Source organism: Lipophrys pholis (genome assembly GCF_963383615.2).
Source record: "Lipophrys pholis genome assembly, chromosome: 11".
In the NCBI taxonomy this organism is placed as follows: Eukaryota; Metazoa; Chordata; class Actinopteri; order Blenniiformes; family Blenniidae; genus Lipophrys; species Lipophrys pholis.
The window spans coordinates 2719712-2732415 of NC_137631.1; the positions used below are offsets into that span (position 1 = coordinate 2719712).

Genomic DNA, 12704 nt, shown 5'->3' on the forward strand with positions numbered 1-12704 from the left:
CTCTTCTCCGACAAAGTGAGCATTTCCTGCCATTTACTACACCATCAACTACAAGGAGTTGCTTTCATACAGATATAGTGTGGGTAGAACGTTACCATGAAGGACGGAGAACAGGAGCTGGCAGCTTTATATCCTCATCTTCTCTACAAAAACACAGTCCCAACTCCTGGTCTGGCATGTAAACTACAATGTTTTCCATTGGCACGAGACCCACAAAATGCAGGGATTTTAGATTTATTGTCATCTCCATGTCTCATTATCATGATCTCAGAGATTCGGACTGAAAATGAAGAAAGACAACAAAATGCAGCCTCGTCAGTTTTCTGTCATAAAGGTTTGTACGACAAGATGGTGTGAAGAGTCACCGCCTGCTGGTCCGTATCCAGTCCAGGCTCAGACTGCTATGCGGTCGGTAAATGCAGCAGATTCATATTACCCTATAAGTGTCTTGATTTTAAACACCACTTTAATTGACAGATGGATTCATTTCATTAGTGGTGGTGTTTTCCATTCAGGCCCTCGCCTCTTGTTAGCGAGGTGCGCCAACAGCAGAACTCGGCTTGGGTTCCCCGTTGAGGGCAGATTCCAACACTGCCACCGAGCAGGAGCCAGGATTAACTCTTTTTATTGTTCTTTGATGAAAACTGTTGGTTTCCCCTCATCTCAGCCCTTTTTTCTTTGTTTGATTTAACTGATCCCGCTGCTTCAGGAAAAAAACATCTGTACAAATCAGATCACATGATCGCTGAGGGGATCCCTGAAATGGTGGCAGCCATAATCCCCAATAAACAGCTGGAGCCAATTATTTGTAAAAAAAGAGACTCTGCAAAAAGAAAATGTATGTGAGACTCCTCTGTGGATTGTTTAAGTACAGTCTCGACATACAAAGCTGACATTCCCAGAGACAGTGCTTCACAATGGTGGGAAATGTGTCCACTATATTCTCACAACGTCCACAAGTGCAACACACATCCTGCGCTAAAGACTGAACTTCTGCAGTTCATGCAGTAAATGGTTTGTTTCCATGCTCGTTGCCTCCTTGATAGCGGGGAGTTTCTCAGGTTGCAAAGCAGATGGAGAAGAAGCTGAGTAAGCGTACGTGAAACACACAGCCTGTCTGTTATTTAAGGTGTGAACCCAGAGCAGAGCGACATCGACTGCAGATACTCACGTCGTTATTTATCAAATCATCATGACCTCCCGATCTGCAGCGTTATCACATATCACAGGTGTTTCCGGTATTGCACAACTTTACTCTTGATGCATCTGTTTGTGCTTCATTTACTGAACCGTCCACTTCTAATTCAACTCCAGCTTCCAGACGACCTCAGGTCTTCCTCAGGCTCTCTGAGGTGTGACGCAGCGTTCCCACTGAAATGAGACTGAACTGTCCACAGTCCTTCTGGCAGGAAAGACATGCCAAACTGGAACACAGTTGATTTGAGGATCGTCTCGGTTGTTTTACTGCGAGTGGAAAAACCACCTTTAACTGAGTGGACTGATCCATGCATGTGTCCACACGTCCAAGGAAAGACATGAGAGATCGTCTAAACTTGAGAAAACCAGTCAAATCTCCGTCTAAACCCGAGAAAGCCCGTCTAAACAGCAGGAGTTCTTCCTTTCCACAGTCGCTTGCTCATGTGGAATTGTTGGTTTTTCTTTGTGAAAGTGCCCTGAAAGTACTGTGTTGAATTTTGTCAACTAAACCCAGTCTGTACTTCAGAGAAACCAGTTTAAATCCAATTTAAACAGTTAGAAAACCAGTCTAAACTCCATCTAAGCTCAAGAAAACCTGTCTAAACTAGCAGAAACCAGTCTAAACAATGTATTCACCAGAGTGGAGAGAACGCTAAAATATTCTACTCAAGTAAAAGTACAAATACTTCAATAAGAGTTTACTGAAGTACAAGTAAAATTACCAGTCTAAAAATGTACTCAAGTAAAAGTATAAAGTAGCTCATATAAAAGTTAACTTAGTTACTTTTTTGACAGCAGGAGAACGGTCTCTCCTGAGGAGACAATGAGATATAAATCTTGAAGTAGTTGTTCTTAATGAAAGGAACAACTTTACAAATAAATTGCGAGGGCAGTGAAACTAGAACTCTATAAGGCTGACGGTCACAAGCTGTGACTTTCCCTGAAAGACCAAGGAAAACCAACCTGGACTGTCAGGTACCATCATCATATGTTTAAGACAAGACTTTGGCATTCCTGGATAAGAAACCGTGTCTCCCTGTCAAATAATAGTGTGGCCATCACTGAGCCCATTGCAAGGACTGAACTGTTCTGCTGCAATGCACCATGGGAGTTTGGGTTGTTGGGACGTTAAATGCCGATACTGTGGGTTATATTAGTCTTGTAGTGTTGCTGGTGATTGTGTTTTCTTGTGGTTTAGTTAGTCACGTTAGATCAGGGGTCTCAAACTCAACGCCCCCCCCCCCCAGGGCATATTTTTGGGAATGTGGGAGGAAACCGGAGAACCCGGAGGAACCCCACACACACACACGCACAGGGAGAACATGCAAACTCCACACAGAAAGGCCCCCGGGCCATATTTGAACCCACGACCTTCTTGCTGTGAGGCGAGAGCGCAAACCACTGCGCTACCGTGCGGTAAAATGTGGGCGGAGTTGTGAACGACGCAGAGATGTAACGTCGTTGCGCAACAATAGTGGCGGGTAGAACGTGTAATTGCGGCCGCAGCTCACTGCAGTCGGATCAAGCAGCTCACAGCTGGCGGGCGCCACATTTCAGTAAATCCAGTCATCAGAACCACCAGTGTGTGCAAAGCGGCGTATATGACCAACGCGGCATGAGAGTGCCGATCGTCACTACGTGTGGAGGAATGATGCTTCATCCTCATCCTCACAGAGAACGGCTAACGCTTTCTTAGCTCTAAAAAACTGTGAATTGTGCAACAACTAAACGAGATTGAAAGCCACACCGCTCACTCTCATGGTTCTAAAAACACTGATCTCCCGCATATAGCCGCCATTTTAATAACATCAAGGAGCTGATCGCTGCAATGCATTATGGGAGTTTCTGTTTGTGTGTTTTAGATGTAATTATTAGGCTTGTAGTGTTGGTAATGCTTGCGTTGTGTTTTTGTTACTTGGTTCATGTAATTAGTTAGTTTATGGAGTTTAGCTGAGTTTATTAGTTGTAAGTTGGCAACCAGGTGTGAAGATGGTTTTCTGTGTAGTCTGGTCCTGCCATGGTGTTCCTGTTTATCATAGTGTCAAAATAAAATACTATGCCGCTTACAGCAGGCAGAAGTTCTTCTTTTTCTCTTCTTGCTGCAAATTTAAGACGGTTAAGAGTTTGTCCCATTCTAATTGCTGGAATCAAGCGTGGAACCTCCTGTGCTTTAAACCCCCGGATCCAATTCGGTTGATGCTTTTCACAACAAGACACATCACAGGGTCAAACTTCGGGCCTTTGCTACAACTGGTAGTGGAGGACGGCGGGTGGGAGCGGTCCACTACCCCCACAGGCCGCACTAATATTATACTTTCATATCAAGATGGGGGCCACAGAATATCATGAAAGGGGTTGTGTGTTTAATCTCCTCCTACCATGGTGTTCCTATTTGAATATGTCAAATTAAAAGTCCCTAGCATTAACAGCTGACATACAAGGAAGAGCTCATTCTCAGCCAAAGGTCTTCTATGTTGCTTGACACATAAGTATATCCAGAGCGCAATTAATGTATTCTACTTTCCACCTCTGGTCTTCACTACAGAAAACCAGTGTACAACCAGTCAAATTCAAGAAAACTGTCTAAACCTGGTCTGAACTAAATTCATCAAGTTGTGAACCCAGCCGACAGTGTGGAAATATACTCACCAATATGAGTCCTGATATGAGGGAAGAGGTGCCCGTCAGAGCCACGTAGAACTTGGGCGTCAGGGTGTTTAGAAACATGCTTACTGTGGAAAGAGACGAGAGGAAGAGGCTGATGGTTAGTGCGTTCTATCAGATCCATGCATGTCTCACCTACACAAAGACAAACCACTTTAGGAAAGATATCTATATATACTTCATTAAAAAAAAAAACAACCAGGTTGCATCTACAGAGATGACTTGTGAGGAGTGTGAGGGAAGCATCAGAAAGCCTTCACACTGGAGGACAGTTCTGATGAACGCTTTGGAGCTGCACTGCGTCATCCGCACGCTGCGTTTGGCCTTTCCCAGAGAGCCGTGCAGCTCGGACACCGGGGAACCAACGGCACAGGAGACCGACTGAGTAGAAAGACACACACTGGACACTTTACTGAGCCGTGTCACACAAACATGACTAACAGCTGAAACCAAGAGTTAGCAATAAAGTAATGGAACGTTGCATTTCTGTGAAAGGGGTCGAGTTATTAAACAATCTGGACAAGGAAGCAAAAGAATCTAATTCACCTGCAACATTTAAAAATTCAATTATAATCAGCATATTATTACAATACAAAGCAATGAATAAGTTTCATAGTGTTATGATGGATAACTGATATGAGTGAGAGTGGCTGTGCTCTTAGGCTCTTAGACTGAAAAGTCACTTCACCTAATCTAATTGTTTGAGACAAAGGGGCAGTATACAGTGTTTTCTTCTTTCTGATAGGGCTGGGTGATTTGGCCCCGAAAAAGATTTATGATTTTTAAACTAACATTTGAGTTTCGATTCTCAATGAACTCAAAAATGACTGCAGACATTATTTATATTGTCAAAAGTGCAACTTTATTGCTGTAATTGTCCACAGAGTTAAAATGCATATAAATAATCCAGCGTTTCCTCCAGGATTTTTTTCAGCAGCGGGTTCAGGCTCTCCGCTTAACTGGTGCATTCTAATGCATTGTGGACGACTTAATACTACGTTGTTAGGTGGGATAAATTGTAGGATGAGTTGCTGTTGAACAAACCAAACACCAAATAATATGTTATGGAAGAAACGTACTTATTTAAAAGCACATAAAATTGAACCAATATAAAGATGTATACGATATATATACATGAACTTAATATATACAAAGAGGTATACAAGCTGAATACTAAAAACAATGTAACTTCAGAAGCCACATACAGTCCAGTTTCATCTTGAGATGCTGGACTGGTAAAATAATGTGATAATAACGTTTAAATTTACACTTGAAAGTGTTTCTTTGTCGTGGCCACAGTTTACGGGAGGAATTTTGCAAGATCACACAATTAGTGCTAAAAAATTACTACAACCTCAACATAAAGTAAATTTTAATAAAACATTCTTCTGCAAAATACAGTGAAATGTTAAGGAAATCCTAAAAATCCTATAGAACCACTTGCTTGGTTTCTGGGGCTGGTTGGAGTTTTTTGCGGCGGTTTTGGTCCACGGGCTTTATGTTTGACTGAAGTAAACTCCCCAGCAGCGCCCCCTGCTGGAGGCTGTCTGCTCATTAAGGTGTGTTAACAGTTGAAACCTCTTCGTGCTCGTCTATTGGTCTGCTCTTACCGGGTCCCTAGTCCGAGGTTCTACTGTACACATAAGCAGAAGGTGTGGGGGATTTTTTTGGGCCGTCTTTTTCAAAGATTGACCGTCCAAATGACGCCTGGAGACTCGCTGCATTAAACTGTCCAGTGAAATGGAGCTGCTGCTACTTAAACCGTCTTTAGCAGCAAAAATACTGCCTGTGTTCAGCGCCCCCCGGAAGAGCATCCTCACAGCATGATGCTGCTTCCGCCATGTTTCACATTGGGGACGGTGCGTTCAGCGTGATGTGTGGTGATAGTTCTCAGCCACACCGAGTGTTTTACTCCTAAAAGTTCACTAAATATAAATATATTTACAGGACATACTCTTATTTTAGAAATGGCTATAAATGCTATCATGCCATCACGTTCTCGTGCGGCCACAATAAAAGCATGTTGCTGCTGCATGTTGCCCCAGAGCTAAAATGAGATGGAAACCTCTGAGACAGCAGATGGGTGGATTATTTAGAAAGTCTTAGGGCAAGTTTACTTGGCAACGATTTGAAGTGAAAATATAAAACTGGTGGTGTTTTGTGTGTCTCCATGACAATGGTGCTCCGAGCCACTCAAAACACAACTTTTTGAAAATGACTCACAACGTGGAACTTTTTAAAAACACTTTGACTCTGTTGTCGTGTAAGACAGACGAAAATGTCCCTTTCTGGAAATGCCCGGGCTCCATTCTGTGTAGAAAATGGAAACCCTGCTACTGAGACATGCACACCACAGCTGCAGTGAATAGTGCTTTATGTAGCAACAACAACAACAACAACAACAACAACAACAACAACAACAGCCTCCAGAGTGTCGTGACTCCCAAAGCATACTCAACAGAGACACATGACTTCTCCAAACACATCCAGTCTGATCTGGACTGCTGAGCTCAAACTTCACAGGGACACAGAAAATACAAGCGTCAGACTGAACCTGTGCTAACCACACCGCTAGCTGCTAGCTAGCCACACTCGCTAGTTTGACATGTTGAAGATCTGAGAAGAAAACACAGCTCATCACCACAACGAGCTCAAAGATCTGCTTCACATCACTTCCTGAAGCTTTAAAGGTCTGAGGAACTTTCTGGAAGAGTCTGAATACATGTTGCAGAGACTGTGCTAAATGCTAAATGCTAACCTCCAGAGTCCTGCAGGGAGCAAAGAGCCTCGCATTTCCGCGGCCATTAAGTCGTTAAAGATTGAGACTTAAGGTTTCAAACGGATCTAAACACATACGATATGTTTCGGGGACATTGTTTTAAATACTTCCACCAAATGGTGCAAATTGTTTTCTAAATTTTACGAGGTTCTACATAGTCAAAATGAATACCAAGGATCTTCTCCAGTTAGAAATAAATGGTTTTTACACTAAATAATTCTTAATCTTGTTTGCTTGTTACTGAAGCTAAAAGTCAAATTGTCGGATGTGTGTTGTTGAGAAGCTTTTTCAATAAAACTTGGTTGGAAGGTGATTAGAGATCTGCCAGAAAATAACACTGGTTGTTTATTACTGGAGCCGCTTCTTCAGGTTTTCCTGGATATGTAGTTTTGTCCTGCTACAATCTACCTTGAGCTAAGCCCCACCCCCAAAAACGAATGAACCAATAGCATTAAACTCCCAACTGCCCTGACTCAGACAAACATCCTCTGCTCCGTAGAGAAGCATTAGAGCTGCTGACACGTTAGTTGTTTTCTGGGCTATTTAAGTAATTTAAGATGTAAAAACGGTAAAACAATGTGTCGGGGACACCAACAGCGATACGAGGAATCCTGAAAGGACAAACGACGGGGGTTTACTTCGTCCCATTTCTAAAACACAAACAAAACATGGACTCTAATAGGTATGTGGAGAAATTTGAATGCAACTGGTACCACTGGAAAGAGTAGTAAAAAAGTAAGAAAATGACACCAAAGCCATTCAGATATCTTAACAATAATTAGTGCCGTTTTCTTAAAGGTAATTAGTACACAAATCTGTGACCACAAACTTGTACTTGTAGTTTCTTTAATAATCAAGATATCTCAATGAAACTTTCAGGTAAGGTGTACCTCTTTATACTCTTCAATCTGAAGGAATAATAATATACATTTTAAATATGTTCTTGGTCTGAAATAAATTTGATAGTCTTAAGACTTGAGCTACCACACCCTACTACCAGACTACTACATACTACCTCTACCACACCATATTTATTGTATTAGTCACTTTTTATCCATATACATGTTTTTTTTAAAAACCTGGTAAATGTGCGTCATGTATTTTTATTATATTGGTCAATAACAAATCAAATCTTGTCCTCTTCCTCCTCCTCTTCCTCTTCCTGCTCAGTCAACTTTCTTTCTGAACCATAAAAAGTTATGAAACTTCGGGATCAGAAAGTCAAAATAATCCAAAATACGTCATTTTACCTTTCAAAAGCGTCACTTAACCCGTTGACGTTGTTTTTATGTGTCGAAGTCGAGTGAGTTTTTAATACGTTCTGGTGACGATCTGAATGTTGACGGAAGTGAAAAATTCAAAATGGCGGTGGACGAGGAGTTTCCCCGACTACGTAATTAGAGGGACTCCCGAGGAATATCGTGACGCTAGCCAATCGAAATGCTAATTTTCCGGGTAAGACGCAGCGCGTCACTGTCCAAAATGCGGATCACGACTAGGGAAGAAAATAGCGGCCTTGATCGACCGCGGTCTTCACACACCTACAGTCTCTCTATTGGATGACGTTGAGTGTCAGAAGACAAACTCAACACCACGACTAGAAACAAGCACGTCTGCATTTGTTCCAAAGTGAGGAAATGTCTTGTTTAATCTTTAGCAATCTAGTCGTATGATATTGATCACATGATGCTAGCAGGGATGAGCTTCTTTAAGCTAGCCACCTAGCTTTCCTGATGTTAGCCACTGAGATCAACGTCCCGAGCTAATCCAGTAAGCTAGGTGGCTAAGCGCTAAGCTGGCTAGCGCCCGTTGCGGTATGGATTCTACACTGACAGCTGACATGTAAACATGCAGTCAGCTGCGACGGCTTGTTCGCAATATTAACTAAGGGGGAGGGGCTTAGCCAAAGGTCAATCAAATCCGACGCCGTCAAAGTCAGTTGGTTTAATACGACACGAGAAAACTCTCCTGACATTAATGACCATCGGGATGAACTCAAGACACACACACACACACACACACACACACACACACACACACACACACACACACACACACACACACACACACACACACACACACACACACACACACACACACACACACACACACACACACACACACACACACACACACACACACACACACACACACACACACACACACACACACACACACACACACACACACACACACACACACACACACACACACACACACACACAGCAGCTGGGCAGCTCTCCATGGCGGTGAAGTGGAGCTCTCGGGGCAGAAAGCCTCTTTCATCGGGCCTGTGGTGAAACAGCTGCTGCGACCCGGAGCTGCTGAGAGGGAAACCACCGTCTGACTCTTCATCAGTCTATAAAGAGAGCTTTAATTCACATCGGGATTATCCTGCACACTAATTACTCCGTGGACTACACCAAAATTAAACAAAATTCAGGATTAGTGGACTAGTCTAAAAAAAAATAGGAAAGCACCCCCAAAAATCTCAATTCATCTTGAAATATTCTAAACATTAAATAAGTTGTGTGTTTTGAATCATGCTGAAGCCTTTAATCACCGTCTTCAACAACTCTGTAGAATAGTTCATTTATGGCCTATAAAATGGCTATATACATTTTGTTCACAGCTGGTTTCATCCCGTCTTGTGTTGTTGCCTTGAAAGTTTGAAACATCAAGCAGAAAGGGAATTTTAATTCTTTAAATCTTAATCTGAACGGTCCAATTTGAATTTGAATGTGTATCACAATAAAAATCGAAATAGCATTTTGTTAAAGTGAAAAATTCTGCTCCCCAAAACATCCTCACTTTTCAGTCTCACTTCTCTCCATTCAGATTCAGTTTTTTTCGATTCAATGTTTTGTGCCGCACATCCGGGACCTTGTGTCAGGCAAAACTAGTTGACTGCAGATGGTAGCATGTTCTCCACGTGGCGTAAACACACAAAACAGTGATAAACAAATGTGTGTTTTATTGTGTTTATTCACTGTTCGGCTTTGTACATACCAATATTTACTTATTTTATTCTTTGACACTTTAATATTCTATTCTGTGTGGAGCAACAAGGAATTTACCCCTGGGATAAATAAAGCATTTTCTATTCTCTATGAAGTGAACCGTTCTTCATGCTGAGATAATCAATAAACTAAAGAAACGCTTTAAAACATCGAACTACAAATCATGATGAAACCTTTGAAATTAGCTCCAAAAACAAACACAAACCTAAATTTCAGCAGACGTCACTGCGTGCTCATTAATCTCCATGGATGTTTCTTTTCTATGAAGTCAATCATTAATGACCTGGAACGTGTCAGATTTTAACACTGCTTTATTTTAAAGTTTGCTTCACTGATAATAAATAATGAAATATTATTAACGGTGGTTTGATTTCTCTGGATAATTAATGTTTTGACGTGTCTGAATAAAATGAGTTCTGAACTTTCATCCTCAATGTTTTGTGCCGCACATCCGGGATCTCTGGGACCAGAGGAATGATCACATTGATCTGAAAAAGATGAGGAGCAGCATGTTTTGCTGTGTAGCGTTGTCAACATCATGCTTCACAAAGTGACGAGCGCAGAGGCTGATGTTCAGATCAACATTCAGTTTAAATCCACCTGAACCTTCCTTTCAACCAGGCGACAGTGGAGAGTGGACAGAGGACAGGGGAATGTGGACAGAGGACAGTGATCAGATGACAGTGGAGAATGGACAGAGGACAGTGGAATGTGGACAGAGGACAGTGGTCAGATGACAGTGGAGAATGGACAGAGGACAGTGAAGAATGGACAGAGGATAGACGACATTGGAGAGTGGACAGAGGAAAGTGGAGAGTGAACAGAGGACAGTGGAGAGTGGACAGAGGACAGTGGAGAATAGACAGAAGACAGTGGACAGATGACAGTGGAGAATGGACAGAGGACAGTGGAGAATGGACAGAGGAGAGTGGACAGAAAACAGTGGAGAGTGGAGAATGGACAGAGGATAGTGGAGAGATGACATTGGAGAGTGGACAGAGGACAGTGGAGAATGGACAGAGGACAGTGGCCAATGGACAGAGGACATTGGAGAATGGACAGAGGATAGTGGACAGGACCACCTGCTGTCTGCAGGATAAAAGCAGTTTGCAGGGGAGAAGAAAGAAGACCAAGCCCATCACTTACACTCCATTCCACTCAAAAATCCACCAACACACTTTTTAATTGTGATTGGACAGCGAGAGAAATCCATGGACCACAGCAGAGGTGGTCTCATTCACTACTGGACACCCCATCTGTTCCCTGCCTCCTTCTGATTGGCTACTGTCTGTGATTGACAGCGGGACGCGGCTATCGCCACTGGCTTCTTAACGCCTCCCTCTGGTAACCCAGCAGAATGAGTCCAGGAGAGGAGGGGAGGTCCAGCCAATCAATAGCATGGATTTTAATGATGGTCTTTAGCTGCGATGGGGGTTCCTTAGCCTTCTCCTGCAGGCGTAACCATGACAACCCTTAAATGACCCTCCAGGAGAATGGATGAAGGCGTCTGGGATCAGTTTTACACAGGCAGGGGAGCGACGCGTTCAGGGTTGCTCACAGTTAACTCGTTCGAAAATGTGAAGCAGCTGTGCGGAGAGAGGTGAAGCTCGGTGGTTTCCTCCTACATCCTGACCCAGAACACGATGATGGAGAAAGGCCCAGTGGAAATAAAAGGCTGACAGAGTCAGCTTCCTGCACTCCTCTCTGAACGCAACAATGACAAATGCAGCGATTATCAGCACGGGGCCACACTGAGAGCGTTCAATCACCACCACCAGGACCTCCAACGACACCACGAGGAACAATCACCACTCGCTGCATGGGCTCACCACAAACACAGGAACTGGATCTAGAACTTCTTCGCAATTCAGCATAAGTGTATCCTGGACACAGCTGGTACCATTCAAATGGATCTAAACCGGTTTCTCCAGGTGCTTCAATTCAATTTTATTTCAACAGCGCTAAACACAACACAGTCATTGCAAGACGCTTTTCCAGAGAAAAGCCAACCGTGGAAAGAAAAACCTCTTAACAGGACGAAAACCTGCAGAACCAGACCCTGTACATTTGGTACGACACTTTAGGAGCCTGAAAAATGCGTTTTGAAAATGGGTTCTAGATTAAAATGATAAACGGGGAACTGAGGTTGTTGCGGCTCCAATTTAATCCTCCTTTCACTGCAGACCTACAATCGGAAGACAATCGGACCAACGGAATTAGGTTTTGGTTTCGTCAGGCAGGAAGAAGAAGAGGAAGAGGAAGAGGAATAGGAAGAATAAGAGGAAGAGGAGCTCCATTGACAACACACAGCTCCAGGTGTGGATCACATTTGTTCTGGCGGCTGCACCCCCAAATCCCCCAAAACCTCCCCCTTCCATCAGCAGCCCAGCTCACATGATAATTACCCCTGAAACAGGCACATTTACCACCCCCCCCCCCCCCCCCCCCCCCGCTCAGGGTCACTCATTAGCCTCATCTCTGCTGGCTGCAGGCGTTCACAGGTCTCTGATGGTATAATGAATCATTGATTGGTCTGGACTGAAACCGGAAGTCCAGCCACTTTAGCCTGTGGTGGCTAGGCTAGTTAGCTCATGGCTAATGGGTAGCAAAAAACAACCGCAATATATAGACTCCAGACCAGATATCAATGAGAGTCTTCCTCTCTACTTCTTCCTCTCTACTCCACGTCTGCCCACCTTCTCTTTCTGCGTCTAACTCTTCTTATTGGTGTGATTAGCTTTGTTTGTTTACTACCCAGAATGCACTGAGCGCTTTGTCACGTCCTCTCACGCTGTCCGCCAGAAAGATGGTTTGTAAAGGAAGTGAGACCGAGGTTTTTCAAGGGGACCAGAGATCTCTTGCTCGCTCCAGTTGTAGCCTCTGCAGGAACATTCTACACTCACTAAAACTGTGTTTGGTATTTGGTAAAGAGGATGCAGATTAAATACCAGCTGATGGAGCTTAACGCAGGTTCTGATTGACCAACAAAAAAAAGCTCAAAGGAAACCACCACGGTACATTTTCTCATGGAAGAGATCGTTTGT

The 12704-nt window shown here is 43.3% G+C and overlaps 1 protein-coding gene across 4 annotated transcripts in view; it reads right to left on the reverse strand.

The window, feature by feature from the left end:
- Positions 1 to 12704, reverse strand: part of LOC308116758 (suppressor of tumorigenicity 7 protein homolog) — a 68852-nt gene that overhangs the window by 20923 nt on the left and 35225 nt on the right. For all 4 annotated transcript variants that reach the window (XM_080475130.1, XM_080475127.1, XM_080475128.1 and 1 more), the window contains one exon: positions 3847 to 3929. In XM_080475130.1, the coding sequence (XP_080331256.1) occupies positions 3847 to 3924 (78 nt within the window). In that variant the 5' untranslated portion in view covers positions 3925 to 3929. The remainder of the gene's footprint in view (positions 1 to 3846; positions 3930 to 12704) is intronic.